The sequence below is a fragment of the Podarcis erhardii genome, assembly GCF_964252035.2.
Source record: "Podarcis erhardii genome assembly, chromosome: 3".
Taxonomy (NCBI): domain Eukaryota; kingdom Metazoa; phylum Chordata; class Lepidosauria; order Squamata; family Lacertidae; genus Podarcis; species Podarcis erhardii.
This window is the reverse complement of record NC_138507.1, coordinates 107,048,464-107,072,147: the sequence shown is the minus strand read 5'-3', so window position 1 is coordinate 107,072,147 and position 23,684 is coordinate 107,048,464. Positions and strand designations below refer to the sequence as shown.

Here is a 23,684-nt window from a genome sequence, read left to right as displayed (position 1 = left end):
AGAGGTTTTTGATTGCTTAAAACAAGGAATAACAAGTTATTTTGACTGGTGGGCGTGATCTGGAAGGGAACTGAGTTATTGCAATCCACCTAGAGGAGCTGAGGGATATTACAAGTATTGTTGGCTTGGAACTTGAATAGAACTTTTTATCTCCTGGGAAACTGCAGGAATGGAACACTATTTTGTCTACAGAGGTCAACACACTAAAGGAGACAATAGATTTATCTATTGAAGAATGGAAGGGACTTGGCATAATGTTTTGTTCCTGAATAACAGAGCCTCTGCAGAAGAATTAGCAGCTTTTGGAATTAGAACATTTGTGCAGGAGAGCAGGAAAAAAAAAAAGGAGGAGAGGGATTAACAAGAACAACAAGAACAACAAGAATTGGATAAAGTTGGAAGTGGGAACATTTGGGACATCCAGATTTGAAAAGTCTAAGAAATAAAATTGGAGTTTTTACTCTTAAATATAAAAATCTGGATGGAAGAAATGGGCCTTTTTGAGATAGACTCCTTCCAAGATTGGACATTCGAAATTAAAGATGACTGGTAAAGGACTATGGCCTAGATAGATGTGGGAGCTCCAGGAAGACATCAGACGTTGATGAACATTGGGAACGCAACCGGGAAAGGGGGGAGGGAAATTTGGAATCCAAAGGGTGTAAAATTATATTTGATTATCTTAATTATATTTTTACAATTTTATTTTAATTAATTATATTTGATTATTTTAATCTGTATTGTATATTAAAGGAGGGAACGCGCGGAAGGGAACAGGTCAATTTTAGGGGATGGGAAAATATTTTTAAAACTGGGCTAATGATAATAAGTTCAAAATCTGGGATAAGAATTTGCTGAATTCATTTGTAAGAATTGGAATACAAGAGGGGGAGGGGAGGGGAAGTCCTGGAAAGATGCTATTGAAAATAAGATTTTAAATTGGGATGTTTTGTTCTTTTTATTTTTTTTGTAATTGGAAATTTCTAATAAATATTATTAAAAAATAAAAAATAAAAAAACAATTTTTGTATGCAGTTTTGACTAATATACACATTTTTGCAAGCGGGTTCCCCTAACATAATGTATTTGTGTGTGTTACTTTCACTAATATATGAAGTTTTATACACACTTTCCCCCTAATACATGCATTTCTGTACACATCTTCTGGTTGTGCGGCTGTATCGCAAAATTCAGAGAGGTGCCAATTCAGATGAATAGCTATGTTTTGGTTCTTGTATTTATTGAAGAGCTTGCAAATCAGGTAGTTTCTCATTAAAACACAAACAAAACTGAATTTCTTCGCCTTTTCTGGGAGTGACCCGTGGCTTACAGTAGTTGTGTTTGGAAATATGTAATCGTCTAGATGGATCCTTAGAAAGCTGTGGCTCCCTAATGGACCCCACAAGCCTACAACCCTCACAGTTCTTCTGTGGCAGTTTAAACTTCATGGCAAAAACATGTCCTTAATTACACCTTCTGCATCTACTTCTACATACACAGGAACACAGATATAGTGGGAGGCAGATCTCCAGAGAGATTTATTTTACAGCAACAGCAAAAGAGACACACGTGAGCCAATCAGAGAGAACAGTCAGCCATATTATCCTAGCAAAAGATAGTTCACTAAAATAGCAATATAAAATGGAGAACAAAACTATTTTTTAAAAAAACCCACACAGATTTACCAATAAGTTACTTCATGTTTCCCCATAAAAACAAACATTCTCTGTAATAACAAAGGACAGAAAAACCTTTTAGCATATATCAGCAGTACTGAAAGGGCAATTCACACGTTGCTCTTTGACCCAGTAATATCATCGTGACAGGATGACAAGCCAGAGTTTATATTTATTCATCCCCTGATGAAAATACAGTCTTTTGCCACTTGCAGGAACATTTACAAAATATACGTCCCACACGCATTTGATGAGGTAAAAATACCACGTGACAATACTACAGCATCAGAAAGTAACACATGAATCTTTCTTAATGGTCATCTGGACAACGGTATTCGTTTGTTTGTGACGGTCATTGTCTGGCCAAACATGGTTTTATCCAAATGGCCTGAGGGAATAGTTTTCAAACTGTTCTTCGGGGAAGCTCTGGAATTGTCTGGAAGCTTCTCAAAGGAACCTAGTCAGAAAAATATGGCCTCCCTGAAAGATAGTTTGCCTGCTGCCACCCATGTTTCCTGTGACACACAGAGGTGGGAGATTGTGAGACACATTTGAGAGCACATTTCTGAGTTTAAGCTGAGCAATGGTGGGGCTCCACAGACTTGGCCAGTGCCTCTTAGCCTCTGTGCTCACCGAGAAAATATCCCAGAATCCTCTGCAATGTGCTAGGGTTTCAGAGCAGATATACCTGACTTCATCAGCAAAGGAATTGGTTTGGAAATGGTACAAGTACTTTGAAGAAGAACCCCCCACAAACACACACTGATTTAGAAAAATGGGTGTATTATTTACACAGGTTTTCCAAGGCACAATTCTGGGGAACAGACCATGACTCTGGATAACTGTGATTATCAAGGCTTGGGTGATAGTATTCACAACACAGCTTGAGTGAAATGGCAGGTTGAAATAAAACCCAATATTTCTGTCACCTAAAATGAGAAGGCGCCGTTAGGTGATGAATGGCCACAATTTCAACTGGGCCCTGTCCTTACGCAAATGTGAATTTGTTTTGGGACACGGATTCCATGGAGGGAAAATTAGGCCTTATGTTATATACGTTCCCGGCAGTTTTCACTGGTAGTAGTTGCTGAAGGCATGAAGAATATACAGCAGCGTGGTGATGAATGCAAAGAACTGAAAAAGAGAAAAAGGGAGGGAAAAGAGAGATGATTAAAGTATAATGCACATGGTTTTGCTCTCCCAGCTTCCCTGGGTCATTTTCTTCTGAGGAGAGGATATTGGAAGATTTTGTTGCTTTTCTAATAGTTTATCCCTCTTATATAAAGTAGATGGAAAGGGAGTAGTCAGACAGGCTTTGCTAATCCAAAAGCATCACCCTTGACTCCCTGCGCTGGGAGAGGCTGGTGCAGCCTGACATGTGGGCTAGATTCACCTTATCTATTTAATTAATGAAATTTGGAACACACCACTTGACTGCCAAAACCTCTAACCGGTTTACATAAAGCATAAGATACACAGTAAGAGTATCTGTGAAAGACAGGAGCCAAGGGCAAGGTGACCTAAAAACGATTCAAAATATGAATAAAATCAGTAGTTTAAAAACGCACATTATGAAAAAAGGAAGAAAATTACCTATTAAAAGGCACATCAGTTTTACGTATACGGGTCAGCTTACTCAAACAAAATGGATTTTAGCAAGTGCCTGAACTAATACAGCACCTGACTCATATCAGTGAGCAAGGAGTCCTAGAGTATAGGTGAAACCACAATGAAAGATCAGTTCCTCACTGGGGAAGAACAGACATTGTGTGGCACTTGTAAAAGTGCCACATCCGCAGATCGAAATGATTAAGGCCTCAAGTCAAGGACTGAAGAGTGCCCTGGGGCAGCATCATGGCTTTGCCATGATCAAACACACAAGTCCCCCAGCTCTAACTGGTCCTCCAGAAAACCCCACAGGGCATCTTGGACTCAGAAGGCAAGTCCTCATTGGCATGGCAACCAGGCCAGGTGAAATATACTCGGAGTAAAAAGTGGATTTCATGCTCTTTATTCAGCTCATAGTGGTGAGGAGGAATGGAAGTTCCCCCACAATGTCTGCTTTATATGCATTATTTACACAATGGGCCCCACGTGATTGGCTAATTCCAGGATTCTCCTGTAGGCCAATCAGGTTGCGGATTCACTTCCACCTGGAGCTGGATTGGGTGGCTCCTATGGACCAATCAGGCTGCTGCATTCTGGAGCCTATTGTTCTAGGACCAATCAGGCTGCTGCATTCTGAATCCTATTGTTCTAAGACCAATCAGGCTGCTGCATTTTGGATCCTATTCAACTCAGTACATAACACCAGGAATCCCTTCCCTTCTTATTTACAAACTGCATGCTCCCTGTTATGTACTGAAGTTCTCACCCTGAGCCAGCAGGCGGATACTGTAGATAGTTTTTACTGAGGTCCACATATGCAAATAAGGGATTGAAAGTGACGTTCAGTGATTGGATAGTTACAGAAAGTTGTTACAGTTACATTGTACTGGAGCTCTATATAAGCAGGTTGGCTGAACCCTTCATTTCAGTTCTGTCCTCGTCTTTGAATAAACAAGAGCTGTTTGAAGAATCGCTGTGTCGTCTGATATGTTCACCCACAACTTAACACTCCCCAAACTGCCTGCAGTTCTCCAGCCCTTGTCTCATCGGTAGCAAATCAGACTCTGCTGCCACATAGTTTGGGTAAGATTCCCACGTACACTCTGAAGGGCAAAGCAACTTGCAGCACTTCACCAAAACAAAACTTCAAGTCTTTCTCTCACCACGTTCAAATCTGCCTTCACCTCACCGCATAAGAACTTAGCTGCCTTACATTGAGTTAGACCATTGGTCCATTTAGGTTAGTATTGCCTCCACTGACTGGTAGCAGCTCCCCAGGGTTTCAAAATACCTGGAGTCTTTCCCAGCTCTCCCCGGAGGCGCTGAAGAATGAGCCCAGGAGCTTTTGCATGCAAAACACACACTCATATCTTGGAGCTGCGGCCCTTTCTTACCTCAAATCCAAATTGTTACGGATGTCACATGCCAGGAAAATGAAAGAGACACCCACAGTCAGCCCTGATTGCTCCAAGGCAAATGCTTAGATGCCAGTGGCAATGAAGGGCTGTGACTCTGGAGCCACTTGTCATCACAATTTCATGGGAACAACTAAGTAGGTGCAGCTAACAAATGTTTATCCACCAAAGTGTGTCATGCACTACCTGATTAGAATTAGATTAGGAAATTATGACAATGAACAAAAACAACCTATCAGATGAACATTGCATTTTTATTAATTGAGCTAATCAGTGGGAAATGGATGTAATCTATTCTAATGTGATGAGGCATAAACAGCAAGGCGCAAACAATTTGCCCTTTAAATCTTGAGTGGTATAAACTTCCCCCTGAATTCCTGGGTGTATCATCAAGACTCACTGAATTTTTTTGTACTAAAACAGCGAGCCCTTCCTACAAAGAAAATCAAAGAGTCTTTGGAGTATACAAACAGGCTGCATTTCCTCAATTTGCTAAACCCCTGTTTAACATTACAGATGAGCCTGTGAGAGGCTTGGGCTAGCACATTTCTCCCTTGCCTCCTCTAGTGCAGAAACACCAGGAGCTCCTGCCTCCATTTGTGACTAACAACAGTATAAACTGTGTTTAATCTCAACAATGGTTTAGTAAAACTACCACTTCATAAACCGTGGTTTGAAGATGCCTTGCTTTAGCCAATCATAGTTAAGACTAACCATAGTTTTCCTGGCTTCGGATGTCATGATAACCTGGGGTTAGTCTACAATGGAAGCGGAAACTTCTGAACCCTTCCTCATGGGTGTGCAAGAGGGAGGAGTGCACAAGTTCAAGACTTGCACGGGCTCATTCCCCTAGCAGTTGTTTCCTAGTTCTGCTGGATCTCTCAGCGGCCTTTGATACAATCGACCATAACATCCTTCTGGACCGTCTAGAGGGGCTGGGAGCTGGGGGCACTGTTATACAGTGGTTTCGCTCCTTCCTCCTGGGCCGTGTTCAGAAAGTGGTGTGGGGGATGAGTGTTCAGACCCCTGGGCCCTCACTTGTGGGGTGCCTCAGGGTTCCGTCCTCTCCCCCATGCTTTTTAACATCTATATGAAACCGCTGGGAGAGATCATCAGGGGGTTTGGACTGGGTGTCCATCAATATGCAGATGATACCCAGCTCTACCTCTCTTTCAAATCAGAACCAGTGAAGGCGGTGAAGGTCCTGTGTGAGTGCCTGGAGGCGGTTGGAGGATGGATGGTGGCTAATGGATTGAGGTTGAATCCTGACAAGACAGAAGTACTGTTTTTGGGGGACAGGGGGCGGGCTGGTGTGGAGGACTCCCTGGTCCTGAATAGGGTAACTGTGCCCCTGAAGGACCAGGTGCGCAGCCTGGGAGTCATTTTGGACTCACAGCTGTCCATGGAGGCGCAGGTCAATTCTGTATCCAGGGCAGCTGTCTACCAACTCCACCTGGTACGCAGGCTGAGACCCTACCTGCCCACGGACTGTCTCGCCAGAGTGGTGCATGCTCTAGTTATCTCCTGCTTGGACTACTGCAATGCGCTCTACGTGGGGCTACCTTTGAAGGTGACTCGGAAACTACAACTAATCCAGAATGCGGCAGCTAGACTGGTGACTGGGGGCGGCCGCCGAGACCACATAACACCGGTCTTGAAAGACCTACATTGGCTCCCAGTACGTTTCCGAGCACAATTCAAAGTGCTGGTGTTGACCTTTAAAGCCCTAAACGGCCTCAGCCCAGTATACCTGAAGGAGCGTCTCCACCCCCATCGTTCTGCCCGGACGCTGAGGTCCAGCGCCGAGGGCCTTCTGGCAGTTCCCTCATTACAAGAAGCAAAGCTACAGGGAACCAGGCAGAGGGCCTTCTCGGTAGTGGCACCCGCCCTGTGGAACGCCCTCCCATCAGATGTCAAAGCGATAAATAACTACCTGACATTCAGAAGACATCTTAAGGCAGCCCTGTTCAGGGAAGTTTTTAATCTGTGATATTTTAGTGTATTTCTGGTTTTTATGGAAGCCGCCCAGAGTGGCTGGGGAAACCCAGCCAGATGGGCGGGGTACAAATAATAAATTATTATTATTATTATTATTATTATTATTATTATTATTATTATTATTATAGCACTAAACCATGGTTTAGCATTACATACAAATGTCATCACATTCTTCTGCCAAGTTTCAACTTAAAATTTACAGTTCTCCCCCACAAAAAGTGAATGAGGTACTGCCCCACCAAACTCAGTTCTGTTCCCAGCCAGCCCTGACCTTCTTACAGGCAGTCCAAGGGTGGCAGTTACTGTCAGCTTCCTGCTCCTTAGACTCAATGTTGCCCCTGGCAGAACTCAGAAGGGAGGAGGATGGAGACTAAACCAGAATTAGTTGGCTCTGCTTGTCTTTGACTGGATCTATCTACTGTTTGGCCTCCCTACATTTTGCCCTACCAGCTCCAATGGACATCAGCCACTGCTGGTTGCAGGACAGGATGGGGGGGTGACCTGGGAGGTTGTAGAGGACATACAGCAAAAATTGCACACACTGCTTCACTGAAGCAGAAGTCCTTACGCACTTGGAAGCAGTCCTTTCCTTCATGGAAAGAACACTTAGGACACTTAGCTTCCAAGTTACTGCTAATAAAAGGCATGGATGAAGTCCACCTGCCACATGCCATATTCAGGATTATCCTGGCAGATAAATTGACTTCATTCAGTGCAAAAGATCACAGGTTGCACACCAAAGCTTATTTGAACAAAGAAGCAATCAGTGACGTCTCTGCCTTTGAAAGTGCCGAAATAAGCTAAAATACGGTGGTCGTTATATTAACAAAATAGGAGATCAAAAACAAATGATTCACTGGGTATATAATCAACAGAAGCCCAATTGGACGGTATTTATTGCTGGTTGAAAGAAACACACTTTCTGTTGGCAAAATATTTTTCAGCCTGTTAATAAGCATCATGGTGATCCCACAAACTATTGCACCCATTTTACAGATGGGTTTCATCAAGGCTAAGACAGGTGTGGGGAACCTTTGGCCCTCTGGATGTTACTGTGTTACAGGTTCCATCAGCCCCAACAATGCATGGCCACTGGGCAGGGATGGTGGAAGTTGTCGTTCAGCAACATCTGAAGGTTCCCCACACCTGGGCTAAGAGATATTAACGCACAGCAAGAAGGCTGATCGCCGAAGAATTGATGCTTTTGAATTATGGTGCTGGAGGAGACTCTTGAGAGTCCCATGGACTGCAAGAAGATCAAACCTATCCTGAGGGCTCACTGGAAGGACAGATCGTGAAGCTGAGGCTCCAATACTTTGGCCATCTCATGAGAAGAGAAGACTCCCTGACAAAGACCCTGATGTTGGGAAAGACTGAAGGCACAAGGAGAAGCGGACGAGAGAGGACGAGATGGATGGATAGTGTTCTTGAAGCTACCAGCATGAGTCTGACCAAACTGCAGGAGGCAGTGGAAGACAGGAGTGCCTGGCGTGCTCTGGTCCATGGGGTCACGAAGAGTCAGACACAACTAAACAACAAACAACAACAACATGGTGAGTCCGTAGCAGAAGCAGGGGAAACTGAACTTGGCCTTCCCCTCGACCCCACATTCACAAACATACCAAACCAAATCCAGCTGGTGGAGCACGTAAGAGTTATCTCACCGTAGCAGCAGCATTGAGCTGGTAGTAGAGGGGCGAAGACTCTGGGGGCACTTCTGTCTCCGAGCGGATGGTTGCATTGGCCTGAAGGACTGCAGCACTCATGTAGAGGATGCCAGTAGCTCCATGGTAAAGGCTATCCTAAAAAGCAGAAGAAGAGCAATAGGTTCGTGTCCAGATCAGGGCCTTTTAAAAAGTGAAAAGTTCAGTTCTGCAGTCTATGTTATGTACATTGTGCAGGTTTAGAAGATATATTATTTGTCATGAAGAGAGGGTGCAGGAACCATCAAGGCCAGACAGGGCTTTTTTCCAGCCAGAACTCTCTGGAACTCAGTTCCGGCTCAGGTGGGGGAGAATGAGGGAGGTGTTCATGGTGAGTTCCAGCACCTCTTTTTCTAGAAAAATAGCACTTGGGGGTGGCCCACCCATGAGGCAAGGTGAGGTGACTGCCTCAGATCTAAGGATCCACAGGGGCAGCAGATCCCAGTGTAGATCTTTATTCTGGCTTTGTTCTTGCTGTAGATCTTCACCCACCCCCCTTCTTCCCTGTCAAGGAGGGGGCGCCATTTTGTGGTTCGCCTCAGCTGCCAAATTGACTTGGGTCAGCCCTGAGAGCTATGCTGGATGCTGATGGTTTGCCTAGGTCAGGGGTTCCAAACTATGGTCCTTGGATCACCAGTGGCCCATGAGTTTCCTTCTGGTGGTTTAGGGCAGAGGTCAGCAACCTAAGGCCCATGGGCCGGAAGCGGCTCCAGAAATCACTTCTGCGCATGCCCAGATGCTGAAAATCGCATCTGCGCAGGCATGATTTCCGGTGTCTGGGCATGAACAGAAGCAATTTCTGGAGCCGTGGACATGCGCAGACACGATTTCCCACGGAGGATCTCTGCGGGAGTGATCTGGCCCATGCCCAGTAGGCCTTGCCGACCCCTGGTTTAGGGCATGCCTGTGGGTTTGTGGTTGGAGATGGGAGACAACACACCCGTCTCATTCAAGCATTCATACTGATTTCTAATTGTAGTTTTACTATTGCTCTCATTTCTTTACATTGTATTTCACTGCGTTACTTATTTGCTAAATTGCAATGCCATGAAATACTATCTGTAAGAAATCAAAGAAGAAATTTTAAAAAATGCAATTAAAAATCACACAGCATCTGGAACAGCTAAAACAAGCTGCAAAGTAATAACAGTGGCACCTCAGGTTAAGAACTTAATTCGTTCTGGAGGTCCGTTCTTAACCTGAAACTGTTCTTAACTTGAGGTACCACTTTAGCTAATGGGGCCTCCAGCTGCCGCCGCACCACTGCCTCGCAATTTCTGTTCTCATCCGGAAGCAAAGTTCTTAACCCAAGGTACTATTTCTGAGTTAGTGGAGTCTGTAACCTGAAGCGTCTGTAACCTGAAGCGTCTGTAACCCGAGGTACCACTGTAAGTGGTCTGCCAAGACATTCAACAATTGGGCTGCGGGGGGGGGGGATTTGGGGACCAGTGGCCTGGGTCACAGCCACACCAAATCTTTAAGGTACTCTGATACCACTTTAACTCTCATAACTTCCCCTAAAATAGTTCTGAGAACTGTAGTTTCTTATGGTTGTTGGGAATGGTATCTCTGTAAAGGATTTCCTAATAACTTCAGTAGCCTTAACAAATTACATTTACCAGGATTCTTTGGAGGAAGCTGTGACTATTAACATGGTACCAGAGGACCTTAAATGTGTGATGTAACCTAGGAAAAGCTTCAGTGTCTGACATAAGTCTGGTGGTCTTCCCCATCATGACTACAGTGGTACCTCGGGTTAAGAACTTAATTCATTCTGGAGGTCCGTTCTTAACCTGAAACTGTTCTTAACCTGAGGTACCACTTTAGTTAATGGGGCCTCCCACTATCGCCGCGCCACCGCCACGCAATTTCTGTTCTTATCCTGAAGCAAAGTTCTTAACCCGAGGTACTATTTCTGGGTTAGTGGAGTCTGTAACCTAAAGCGTCCGTAACCTGAAGCATCTGTAACCTAAGGTACCACTGTAGCAAGTTCCAGAGGGTGGCAACATGAGAATAGGCTTCTCTGCAGTGGCTCCCCGTCTGTGGAATGCTCTCCCCAGGGAAGACTGCCTGATGCCTTCATTATACACCTTTAGGCACCAGGCAAAAACATTCCTTCTTAACCAGGCCTTTGGTTGATCTGATTTACATCCTTTGCCCTGTGGGGTTTGGGGGAGGGCTATTGGGTTGTTGTTTTTATTTTTATTATGTATTTTGTGGTTTTATATCTTGATTTTATTCTGTGAACCGCCCTGAGACCCCTGGGTATAGGGCGATGTATAAATTCAATAAATAAATAGCAATATGTTTTCTAAATTTGCACCCTGTACATAAACTCTGTGTGTGCCCCACCTCTTACCAGGATTCTCCAGGAGGCGAAGTTTTTGTGGAAGCCAAACAGGTAGGACATTAGAAGCATCAGCGAGATGAGAAAGGAAGTGAGGGAGACATACATGACCCATCCCTGCAGCAAAGGGAAGTACACATTGGTAGCTGCTACAAGGATCCAGACCCAGCAGCCGAAGATCTGCAAAGAAGGGGGAAGGAAGGCACAATTATAAGCTTTGCTGTACCCATTTAATGCCACATCAGTCTGCTTCGGTTCTGTGTAGATTTGTTGGACTCCAACCCCCATCAGCCCAAGTGAACACGGCCCATCACTGGGGATTATGGGAGTTGTAGTTTACAACTACAGTAAGTAATAAAGGTAAAGGGACCCCTGACCATTAGGTCCAGTCGTGGCCGACTCTGGGGTTGCGGCGCTCATCTCGTTTTATTGGCCAAGGGAGCCAGCGTACAGCTTCCGGGTCATATGGCCAGCATGACTGAGCCACTTCTGGCAAACCAGAGCAGCGCACGGAAACGCCGTTTACCTTCCCGCCGGAGCGGTACCTATTTATCTACTTGCAGTTTGACGTGCTTTTGAACTGCTAGGTTGGCAGGAGCAGGGACTGAGCAACGGGAGCTCACCCCGTCGTGGGGATTCAAACTGCCGACCTTCTGATCGGCAAGTCCTAGGCTCTGTGGTTTAACCCACAGCGCCACCCGCATCCCTTCACAGTAAGTAATACTGTTGCATAAAATTATGCATAGTGCAGGGAAAGTGGGCATAGAGACATTTTCCTCATTCTCTCATAGGATTAGGACCCAGAGCCGTCCAATGAACTTGAATGTTGAAAGATTCAGGGCAGACAAAAGTCAGTGCTTCTTCATACAGCCCTTAGTGGAATTGGTTCCTACAACATGAAGTGGTGGACACCAATTTGGATGGCTTTAAATCTGTGGTCAATAAATCTATCAATGGCTTCTAGCCACAGTGAGTATTGTTACAAAAGTTGGGTTGCCTTCCCTCTCTCTCTGCCAAGCAATGGGTTTCCAGGCCCTCATCCAGGGCCTGTGTTCCTTTGGAGAATTGAGACATGGCGGAGACTGTCATAGCTTTAAGAAATATGTGTTATTCACCTATGTACACCTTCAGTCTGCATGAGGAGACTCCAGATCTTACAGCATGGTCCCCTGTGGCTTGTCCCCCACAGCAGCGCAGCCCTGGAATCTAAGGCATTTCTCCCAGCCAGCCTTCAGCCAGCCTGTCCAAGATGGATCCCAATCTATCTTCCTCCCCTCCTTCTTCCCAGCAACCCTTGCTCAGGACTCTCTTTCTATCGCCTCACACCCAATTACCCAGGCAACCTTCCAACCCCCCCCCCCCCAGTCTTTGTTCACACCTCAGGGCAACGGGGAGAGCACTTCTCTGCATTGCCAATAGCCCTCAATGGCCCTGTATTGCTTCTTAATGGCCCTGGCTTGGCCAGGTCGTTTTTGCATAGGCTGGCCCAGGAATTCCTCTGCAGCTTGTATTTCTCCCTTCACATCCCAAATCAACACAATCCTACCATTTATTAATTTCTAGGGTTTAGGGGTTCCCCCTCCAAATCTATAACAGTATGTTTTTTCTAGTTCTGCTGGTTGGTGCCTCTGGTGCCTCTGGAAACCAGTTGCTAGAATTGGCAAGCACAGCTCACTCTTCTGGGCTTTTCATGAGCATCTGCTTGGTCACTGTGAGACTAGGATACAGATGGTATTTAACACCCACCAGACTGATGAAAATGTCTAAATAAGAAAAAGGTTTATGTTGTAAGCGTAAGGAAAATGAGGGATCATTTTTCCACATGTGGTCGTATAAAGTAATTAAGGAATATAGGGAAACTAAATTGTCAGGGAACTGCCATCGGAGCCAGAGGGAGAGGGAGGGCTCCAGAGGGATTCCGGAGAGCGTCCCGGGATGGGGAGAAGCAGCCCATCTTCTGGGGAAGGAAATCAGCGTAGCACCAGTGGAGAAGGGGGGCAGATGGGGGAGTCGGCGAGGCAGTCCCACGAGTCAAAGAGCTTCTTTGCTGGAAGAAGTTCAAGAAACGCCCACTAACGGATTCTGCCAGTGATTGAGACAGCCACGGGCGAGTGGCTGTCCGGACAGAAAAGGTTCACTCAGGCAACCCAGCCAGGTGTGGCGCCTATTTACGCACGAGCAACCCCTAGAACCATCACATAAATATAATGATTTTTTTTTAAAAAAAAATAATAATTAAATTTTCCACAAAACACCTGAGATTTTCCTTTTGGGGATGGTCATAACAAAGGTCCCCAAAAAACAAAAGAGTTTATTACTATACGCCATGGCCGCAGCTAGAACCCAATATTGGCACAAAGGTGGATAAGAAGTATGGTAAAATGTAAAATGTTCAGATATGCTGAACCGGCTGGTCTGACGATCAGGATAAGAGAAAACGAAGATAAGGAATTCAAGGAGGAATGGATAATGTTTATTGAATATTTTAAGAACCAGTATAAACAAATACGTAGCTTAGCAGGTCTCGAGTAAATCCAGCGGAGCTGAAATAGATAAGAGTTTTTAATAGATAACAAATTGGATGATTAAAAAGATGTGGATTACGCAGAGTAGTAGAAAAGCAAAGAAACCAGGAAAAAGGTGGAAGGGAAGTCATATGGTATATGTATACATGCTGTATTTGGTATGAAGTTGTAAGTGGGACAAGGGGGAGGGGAGAGGGATTAAGCAAGCTCTCTGTTCCTGTTTTTGAAAATGCAAATGAAAAAAAAATGAAAAAAAAGATACTGAACCAAGTAGACTTTTGCTCTGATCCAGCTCTGATCTAATGTTGTCCAGCAACATCTGTAGGACAGTGGGTTGGCCACCCACATTCTACAGCATTTTGACATCCAAATATAGATTGAATAGAGTGCAGGAAGTGAGACTGGAGTCCACACCTAGCAGTTGCGAAACCCGCTCTCATTCTTCATAAGGTCAACGGCAGGTTAGTTTCTGCTTGATCACTTTATAAGCAACCCTGAAATATTAGATTTTACCCATCTGTCAAACAGTAGCAAACAGGGGGAATGATTAAAAAATGAAATAAAGAAGAGCTTTGTGAGAAAAAGTCCTCAAAATCAGTGTATGCTTTGATTCAAAAGTTCGTTACATATGCTTTACACCAGGGATAGGCAACCTAAGGCCCATAGGTATCAACTTTCAGATTTGAAAATAAGGGATCAGCAGCCTCGAAAATAAGGGATCAGCAGCCTCACCTATCCTGGGGACAGTCTACAGGATATCTAACAATGCGGGAAGCAGCGGGAAACGGCGCTGGAATAAGGGAATTTCCCGCAAAAAAAGGGAAGCTTGATGGCTATGCTAAGGCCTAAAGTCGTTTAACGAGCCCACGAGCTGCCCCCGAACCGAGCCGCCTGCTTGGCGAATCCCTGTGCGCTGTGCTAAACTGGCACAGCATGGTGCAGGGATTCGCTTCCACAGCGCCGGAAATCGTGTCTGCACAGACGCCGGAAATCACAGGTGCATGTGCAATCCAGCCCACACAGGGATCTCCGCTGGAGTGAACCAGCCCAGGTGAGGTAACCCTTGCCATCCCCTGCTTTACACATTACCTCTACAGTTATAAAGTAAAAAATCCATTTCACAGTGTACAGGACAGAGCTGCCCACTCTGAATTAGCATTTTGAATTTAGCAGTGCAGCCTACCAGCCGAGTATTGTGTGCAAAAATGACCGTATTAGGGTCATGAAATGCACACATCCGTGAAAAGGCATTATATTAGGGGGAAATTGCTTTGCAAAAATGTGTTTTGGGCAAAACATCATGCAAAAATGTGCAGATTGGGAGAATTTTTGCACCAAAATGCTGATGAATCTTCACAAGGACTTAAAAAAAATCACAAGCTGATATGGAGAACTGAGGACTGAAAAGAAAAAGAAAGAAACTGAGAGGAAGCAAAATGCAAGTGTGATTTGCCCAGTTTCGGTTAGAAGGGAAGAGAAAGATCTTCCAGTGGTTAAAAGTATTGTGCAAGCTCTCTGGGTTGCAACTGGGCTGAAGAGTCCTTCACGTCTGAGACAAGGAGCGGTGCACCCACCCAACTATTCAGATCAGAGCTGGCTAGATATATCCTTAGCTATTGCTTTTCGGGCAATTGCCTGGCAATTTTGCCAAGAGAAGAGCCTTGCCCTGTTAAGCACTGCCAGGAGCGAGCCTGCAATAAATCACACTGTGCAAGTTGGAGTTAACTCTTTATTAGCAAAAATATGATCTGTACAGACCTACTGAGCACAGCAACTTATATCTGGCAAGTCTTGCCTCCATGAAGCAGTTGCTGAGACTGAATGTCCCTGCCTCCCCTGAGCTGTCTAAGTCCCTTCCTCTCCAGGGTTTCCCCCCAAGCAATTGGAAACTGTGCCTGTGTGAATCTAACCTCCCCTCTGTCCTTTTCATGCCTCCACTGGTTCTGGGAGACCAAGGGGGACAGGAGCCTGTCACAGCAGGAGTGGGACACCCATACCATCCAGACTCATCTCTGCCTCTTGGCCTCCCTCCTCTACTGCTTCAGTTTCTGCCTCTGATTCTAGACTTCGCTCTGCCACAGCATCTTCCTGCTCACTAAACCCTGTTACCTCCTCAGCTTCTGACACCTCCTCCTCCCAGTTTTCCCCCTCTGCCCACTCATCATTGTCCCACCACCACTCCCCGGATTTGAGCCTTCTTCCCTTGAGGGTTCCCAAGCTGGTTCCTCACACCATTCCTCTACATCCTGCCAATCCATGAAAATTTCTTAGCAGATATCATTAATCTGAACCTACTGTCAACTCACAAAGGACAAGTGTGCCTTCCCCACAAAACTGCCTTGGACTGACCAGCCGTCCATCTCTGTGCTGTGTGACTGCCTCACAACTACCAAGTTCCCAGCAGTAGTGTTCTCTTCTCTCAGGCCTTGTTACTAAGGCAACACCTGCCCTCAAACTCTGTGAACCTGATTCTTTTCACCATGTCTTCACCCTGGGCTCCACACCCAGCCTCCCTTTCTGCCTCTCTCAGCTCTTTTCAAGGTCTCCACCCAGGAGTCATTGAACCTGATTCTTGGGAGTACATTGCAGCTATTTCTGCTGATGGACAAACAGAGGCTTGCAAACAAGTCATCGTGAAAACAACAACCACACATCTTTATTCTAAAGCAACATAGGGTCCTGCAGCACCTTAAAGACTAGCCAGTGTGCTTGCTTGTAGTTTGTTAACTGGGAACTGTAGCTCTGTGAAGGGTAAATTACAGTTCTTGAGATTCTTTGGGGGAGGGGTGTATTTTAAATGAAAATAATGGAAATAGGTAACTTGGGTCTATTAATTTTAATGGGTCCGTTCTTAGCAAAAAAAAAAAATGACGACAACCCACATTGTACATGTGACCTTGGTTGTTTTTGCCACACACAAAAAGAGTGTGGCTTTTCCCCTGAAAACTTTTGTTCTTGGCTCTCTTAGCAACTTAATAAACACCCAGAAATAGTCTTTGAAAGAAGTATTAGTACGTTAGGGCAGGCATAGGCAAAGTCGACTACAACTCCCAACATCCCTGACCACTGGTCCTGTTAGCTAGGGATGATGGGAGTTGTAGTCCCAAAACATCTGGAGGGCTGAGTTTGCCTATGCCTGCGTTAGGGGACTTCTTCGTGCAAATTGGCACAAACACGGCTTTGAGATAAGACTGTTTATTTATTTTGCTTTGTGAATAAAGCTACTGTTTACTTCTCTGTAGGTGAAGAAACATATAACATTTATAGAGCATTGGAGCTGCTCTGGAATGGGACCTCCCTCTGGCCAGTTTAAAGCTGCAATCCTAGACACCTTTGCTTGGGAGTAAAGTCCCACCGAACACAACGCAACCAACTTCTGAGTGGACATAGGATTGCACTAATGATGTAACTATTCCTCTCCAGAACTGACTTTGTGAGGGTGTTCTGTGTGATCTGTAGATCTGCAGCAGAAGACCTGTACAGCACTGATGAACTATGTTCCTATAATGTCACCAACAAACCATTCCACTTTCCACTATGGCTTTGTGCTTCAAAAAGTTTCATTAGACAAATAAAGAAATAATGCAATGGACAGATGGATAAATTCTTTAACGTTCAGCCTTCTTTTAATAAAAATTCATTTTTTAAAAAATTATAATGGCCGACAGCCTTCCTGAAGCATGTGGAAGGGGCAAGACTGACCACCAAGCCAGGACCAAGATCTGTCTCATCTGTTTGAAAGCCAGGAGGAAGGTGGCTTCACCTCATGGCTGAAGGATGTGTTGTAAGCTAGCGCTCTCTCTCTCTCTCTCATGTCACATCTTTCTGCACCCATCCTAGATTCTCTTCAAAAGATTGATTGCTTTTCTCCTTTCCCATATTCCCTACATTGGCACAAAGCTACCTGCGGCCGGCCAGCCGCTCTGCTATAAGATGAGAACTGCTGATAAAAGGAGCAGGGTGCAAACCCGGTATTCTACTCATCCGTTCTTAACGGCATAGACCATGACCGTGGTCCGGCTTATCCGGCTTAACGGCATAGACCATGACCGTGTTGTGCCATGCTTAATGCCGAATAGCAAAGATTCCATTCACTATTTGGGTTTGGACAAGTTACACCACGGGTGTCAAACACAAGGCCCGCGGGCCGAATCCGGCCCGCCAGACCTCGTCATGTGGCCCGTGTAGTCGCCGCGGGCTGCCAGCCTTCACCTTTTATTCTCGCTTTTTGGGTTTTTTTGACACAAGAAAGCCGCCTCTTCAGCACATGCGCGGCAGCCTACAAGCCAGAGAACGTCTGCCCTCTAGCAGCGACCAAACTGCTGATGCGGCCCCCGATGAATTTGAGTTTGACACCCCTGTCTTACACTGTAAATGAAGTGAGCGGGGAACATCTGCAAGCATAGGAGCTAAGTGTGTACTTCACAACATGCACAGGAACTCTGGACTGAAGTAGGGTGTTTATACACAGGATAGATCAGGCATTTTATACCCTCAGTTCCATAGGGAATGGGCTATGATTCTGTGAGTTCAATCTCTGACATTTCTAGAGTGGGGCAATAAAGATCCCTGTCCAAAACTTTGGAGAGCTACTGTAAATCAACATAGACAGTATACTGAGCAAAATGGACCGATGACCTTAGTAGATTCCAGTGTTCTGACTGGGTTGGCAACAACCACCAAAATAGATCATGGTGCTGCAAATCCATAGATACGATCCCCTGCAGTTTTAAAAAACTAATAGCAGCCATGTGGTGGTGTTGGGGTGTTGGACTGGGTCCACGGCAATGGAGAAGGATTATTTAATTCCCCATAAAAAAGAAAGAAAAAGATGCTATTTACTGTGGGGGGCAAAATGTACAGGCAAAATATGTACACCTGTGAAGCCTAATTCAGGGGACAGATATTGGCACAGAGAGAAAAGAAGAAAAAAAACACACCTGTGTTTATATATAGGACATAACTTCATATGATTTGTGCCAACATTTCATTATGAACAGGCAATGAGTTTTCTGGATCATTAATTCTTCAAGAAGAACCTAGCCTCACAATTCTCTTAGGATGTCAGTTCCTGCATACCTACTTGAGCAGCCGCTATAAATATGCACATATTTCACAAAGGTGTTCCCAGAGACCTACCCTGAGCCAGAGCTACCATTTCAGTGACAACAAGGGGCGGGGTTGGGGGGAATCTGGCATTGAGCTTTTCATATCCACTTACAGGTATCTCTTAGCTTACTCAGACCTACACTCCCCACTGAGGGCTGATGAGGAAGGATCGCTTTCAAGAGAGGCACAGACCCACCCTTGTTGAGAAGCAACCAGACAGGTTCTCAAGGGTGGGTCGTGCAGAGGTGAAATCAGGCCTTCCGTTTCAAAATACTGCTCAGGACGGTCCCCAAAACCTCCCAAGCACCTTTGAATGGGGGAGGATCAATTGGCTACGGAGGAAAGGGGGAATTGGTGGACTTTGCCTCTACTGGTGTGAGCATCCAGCAGGTAACATTCCACTCAGAGGATGTTTCTACTGGCAGAATCCTAATTATTATCTAAGCCCATGGGATTAAAGTCAGAAGCTCTCTGCTTCGATCCTGTAGCAGGGTTGTGTACAATTCTTTTAAGCGTCTTTACCTAGAACATTATTTTCTTTACAAAGTTTAGGATCCTTCTTTGAGAAAAGCCCTGTAAGCCCACTGTGGTCTGCATGAAATGAAAAATGCACAGAGAGATACTCTTTTGTATCTACAGTGGTACCTCGGGTTAAGTACTTAATTCGTTCCGGAGGTCCGTTCTTAACCTGAAACTGTTCTTAACCTGAAGCACCACTTTAGCTAATGGGGCCTCCTGCTGCTGCCGCGCCGCCGGAGCCCGATTTCTGTTCTTATCCTGAAGCAAAGTTCTTAACCTGAAGCACTATTTCTGGGTTAGCGGAGTGTGTAACCTGAAGCGTATGTGACCTGAAGCGTATGTAACCCAATGTACCACTGTAAAGGCATAAGCTAGCACAGATTCTCCTTGCACAAGCCCCACTTACATTCACAAGAAGATGCACAAAAGGAATGCTTTTCAGTGGGACTTGGTTGGACTTAACTTCCTCAGTTGCACCCACCACATTCTATTACGGTTCATAAGAACATAACAGAGAGGCCAAAGGCCCGTCTAATCCAACCTATTTCCTTAAAAAGGCAAAGAGATGCTTCTGAGAAGCTCTCAAGCAAGGCATGAAAGCTCCCAAGGCCTGCGAAACACTCTCCCTGTAACTCTGAACTCTCTCCCCAGGTGAATGCGATAGTGGGTGGGGTTGCCAATATTTGTTTCCCTGGACGCTTGTCCCCTGTTTATTTTTTTAGGCTGAATTTGTGCAAGTTAAATGTGTGTGTATTGCAAGTCAACTGTACCACAGGTGTTCCTGAGGTGGTTTGTTTTGTCCTGCTTTATTGCACTATATTGCAAGAGAGCCCCTCCAGATGCACTAGCACTGGGGAAGCACTGCAGAACATCTAATAAAGCAAAATGATGTGTGCACAAGTCCCGTAGAAATCCACCACTAATGCATGACCATTTCATTACCAGTTGCACTGGCTCCCAGTGGAGTATCGGGTCAGGTTTAAGGTGCTGGTTTTGACCTTTAAAGCCCTTTGTGGCTTAGGGCCCTCATATTTACGGGACCACCTGTCCTGGTATGTCCCGCAGAGGACCTTAAGGTCCATGAATAATCATAGTTTAGAGGTCCCGGGCCCTAAGGAAGTCAGACTATCCATCAGGGCCAGGGTCTTTTCAGTGATGGCTCCAACCTGGTGGAATGCTCTGTCCCATGAGACTAGGGTCCTGCAGGATTTAACTTCCTTCCGCAGGGCCTGTAAGACAGAGCTATTCAGACTGGCTTTCAATTTGAATTTAGCCTGATCTTTTATTCCCCTTCCTTCCCTCCCCCCTCCCCTTTTTATGAAGATTACCTGCTCTGGGATCCCGCAGCTAATTCTCCCCCGGTCTCCTCGCTGGCCCAAATAGGACTAATTTAGCCAGCTAGCCCTGGTGATCATCTAATGGATTTCCCCCCTAAATTGATTTTTGAATGCCGAATTTATTGTTATTCATGTTTTATACTGTATTTTATGCTGTTTTTTGTTGCATCAATTAAGTGTTTTAAATTTGTTGTTAGCCGCCCTGAGCCCAGTTTTCTGAACCGGGAAGGGCAGAGTATAAATAAAAAATTATGTATATATTTATTATATCAATAGCATGTTGCAGTAGGCAACAAAACCCCTGTCTGAAGGGCCCCACAGCAGGTCAGCTTCCTGTGTTCCTCATCTGATAGACCTTTGCCATTTGGATCCATTAGTCTGCACAATCTTCCAAATAAAGAAGTCAAAACTTTTCTGTGGTGTGCAGAATTTTCCTGACAGTTCTGATATGAACACTGCCCATTTCGCAGAGTATAAAAAGGTTTGTGGAGGAAAACAAAGCTCCAAGGCTTTGCCACTTTCCCCCATGCCTGTTAGCATATGGTTTCCAGATTTTTTTCACTGAATCCGAGGACACTTTTTTCTTTTTTCTTTTTTTGAAGCTGAGTAGCAACAGGGAGTCAGTAGTGGGGATGGTGGGGCAAAAGACCCTGGGCCCAAGCATACATGCATATTGTATAAAGGTGCAAAGCCCTTCTTTCACACCCTGTGAAACATAAAGGCGCAGAGTTTTTTAAAAACTGGGCCACGGCAGCCCGCCCACAACTCCCAAGCCTCCCTGATCAGTCAAAATAAAGGGGGAAGGGGGCAGGAGACAAGACACATCCTATGCGCACAAGACACATCATATGAGGACTTCCGGCGAGGAAAAATGGCAGGTGCCACAGCAGCGAGCAGCTCCTGAAGCCAGCCAGAGCCAACTGCACTACCAGGCTGGCTCTGGGTTGCTGAGGCTGCCACTGCCACATTTCCCGGGACAGATTTGTAAATTTGGGGACATTCCAGGGATGGAATTTGTCCGGGGACAGATTTGCAAATCTAGGGACGTCTGGTAACCCTATGTTAGCAGCCGCTGTTCCTCTGATCTGCCCCCACCTCGATGCCATCCTTTTAATTAAAATGCATTGCCTGCCACACTCCTTAATGGGCATTCCAAAACCATTAGGTAAGTAAGGTGTGTCAGTCATATCACAGGAGCGCTGGCTTTCCATTTCAGAGCGCAGAGATTTCTTCTTGCGAAGTCTTTGTCATCAGCACCATTGGGGCATTTATTGTAATTTGCTGGATTTGTGACGAAGACAACCTTCGCTCAAGAGGTCCTTCACTTATCAGAGGCAAAGTCCGACAGCATTAAAGTCCACACGTCATAAAGCTCACGGGGAATGCAAATGGGCTGCAGCTCTTGAGTTCCTCTGCCACGTTTTCCGTATCATGGGCTAATACCCAAAGTATGCAGACTTGAAAGGAAACTCTTGGAATCAATAGATTAACCTCCAGATAAATGTGCATAAGAATATGTTCAGGGATGGTTAGTGCAGCTGATTTTGGACCTCTCTGCTTTGTATGTCAGCAGCAGAACTCTGCCCCCAAAGTTCCAGTTACTTAAATCTGCCTGTTCCTTTCACCTGTATAAATCAACAGCTTCATTACCGTGTGACCCCAAAATTCTGGATCCCCCTGCAGCCTGATGCCAAAGTTTAGCACTAGTTTTGTGCCATTTTGTGCCACGAACCCCCACATTTCATGCCAGACTTCAAACCGAGTGATTGACACAGGGTCACAATTTTAATGCCAAAAAAACCAACCTTTTCCAATGGATTCCAGACAGGTGCCAAAGTTTTGTGCTAGTTTTGTGCCATTTGTGCCATCTTCTTTTAAGAGCATGGTCAGTTGGTGTTTCATCAACATGGTCAATCAACTGGGAATCTCTTTGCATTTTTTGAACTATGGAGAGTTGAAAATGATGCCCTCCAACCCCTGGGTTTGCCTCTTAAAGGGGCCATGTTGTAGGGGATAGCAAATGCCTCTTCTCAAGGCCCACAAGAGCTGCTGCCAGGCAGAGAATGCAGTACTGAGCTCAAAGGACTGATGGTCTGAGTTAAAGCTGTCTCACAATTTCAAAACACCTTGTTCTCTTCTCCTGCTCAAAATGACCCAGTCCTGTTGCTCTCTGCCTCACACAAGCAAGTGAGCAATACTACCAAACTAATCCTGGTTCCATTTTCTGTACTGATGTACCTATTGAGCTTCTTTCTGACAAAGAGGACAAGAGACATACAGGCAAGGTGCTATGTTCGCAGTTGGTGGGAGATCACTGATCTAAACTGACTCTCTCCAGCCTCACTTCTTCCACTGCACCTGACCTGCATACTTTCCAGGGAGTTGTGAGTTTCCTGCATCCTCCCTTAGGGGTCCCCTCTTTTGAGTCCCCATCCTTTTCAAAAGCCCCAATTCTTGGGATCTTTGCCATCCAGGTTTTATCCCAACAGACTGCAACATCAATATCCTTGGAATAATCGGAATAGGTGCTCCAAAAATATTTTTAAGGCTTAAAATAATTTCAGGGCCCACTGAAAGCAACAGTGATACAGATGGATAGCAATCAGAATGGCACGCTGGTGCAAATTCAGATGCACAACAGCTTTAAGTTTGCATCCCTGATCCAGTAAGTGAGATGTATGTGGAGACTTTTTGATGTGCAATGGATTTCCTTTTGTGGATTATCTATGTGCACGCGTGTGTGTGTGTGTGTGTGTGTGTGTGTGTCTCAACCTGCATATTCATGCCCATGCCAGAAGCCAAGACTCCCGGCCATGCATAAATGCTACGAGGAGCATACATGAACTGTATTATACTATATGGAATCAAATAACTATAATTAAAGGAAGTCGTTTGACTTACCAGCTCTGGCAGAATCAAGGCATACGGTATGGTCCTGAAAACATCTACTCCTGAAGGAATATTTTCAGGCGCTGTGCCGACGGGAGCTGGTCCTGAAGCTTTGGTATCCATTTCTGTACAGGCTGAATAGCTGTAGTTAGTACAGCTCCGCTACTCTCAGTTATCTCTGAGACGCTGTTAGCAAGCAAAGCTTAAAATAGTATCCACAGACACACCCAACTGGACGTCAAAGGTGAAGCCTGTTCCAGCTTGGCAGGTAGCTCCACTCATCACTGCAGAAGAATCATCAACTATTCTAAAGTTAATAAAGCCGATCAGGAAGGGCTTGGCAACCATATGCCCTGCTGGAAAAGAGAGAGAGGAAGCGGCAACACACAAACACACCTGTTTCTGTTGCAAGGCTCAATGGCTTTTGTATTCCAGGGCTTCCCAATAAGGCCATCATACCTGGCTGGGGCTCCCTTGCAAGCTCACTCAGCTTCTAGGCATTGAGAGAAATCTGTACAAGCTGTTGGCTGTTTATTCCGAAAGACTGCAAACTTTAGA

General features: G+C 45.3%; 1 protein-coding gene across 1 annotated transcript; it reads right to left on the bottom strand.

The window, feature by feature from the left end:
- Positions 1–2,555: 2,555 nt before the first annotated feature.
- LOC309337994 (MAL-like protein) lies at positions 2,556–23,412 on the bottom strand. Its single transcript, XM_081855096.1, has 4 exons — positions 23,139–23,412; positions 10,760–10,927; positions 8,362–8,499; positions 2,556–2,810 (listed from the first exon to the last, which is right to left on the bottom strand). The coding sequence occupies exons 1-4, from the start codon at positions 23,247–23,249 to the stop codon at positions 2,748–2,750; spliced, it is 480 nt and encodes a 159-aa protein (XP_081711222.1). The 5' UTR covers positions 23,250–23,412; the 3' UTR covers positions 2,556–2,747.
- Between the last annotated feature and the right edge of the window lie 272 nt (positions 23,413–23,684).

Coding starts and splice junctions, on each gene's coding strand:
- LOC309337994 (XM_081855096.1), bottom strand. CDS start 23,249: ATGGATACCAAAGCTTCAGGACCAGCTCCCGTCGGCACAGCGCCTGAA. Junction 8,500..10,759: donor TCGCCTCCTGGAGAATCCTG/GTAAGAGGTGGG, acceptor TCTGCTTTTTAG/GATAGCCTTTACCATGGAGC. Junction 2,811..8,361: donor AGCTCAATGCTGCTGCTACG/GTGAGATAACTC, acceptor TCTCTTTTTCAG/TTCTTTGCATTCATCACCAC.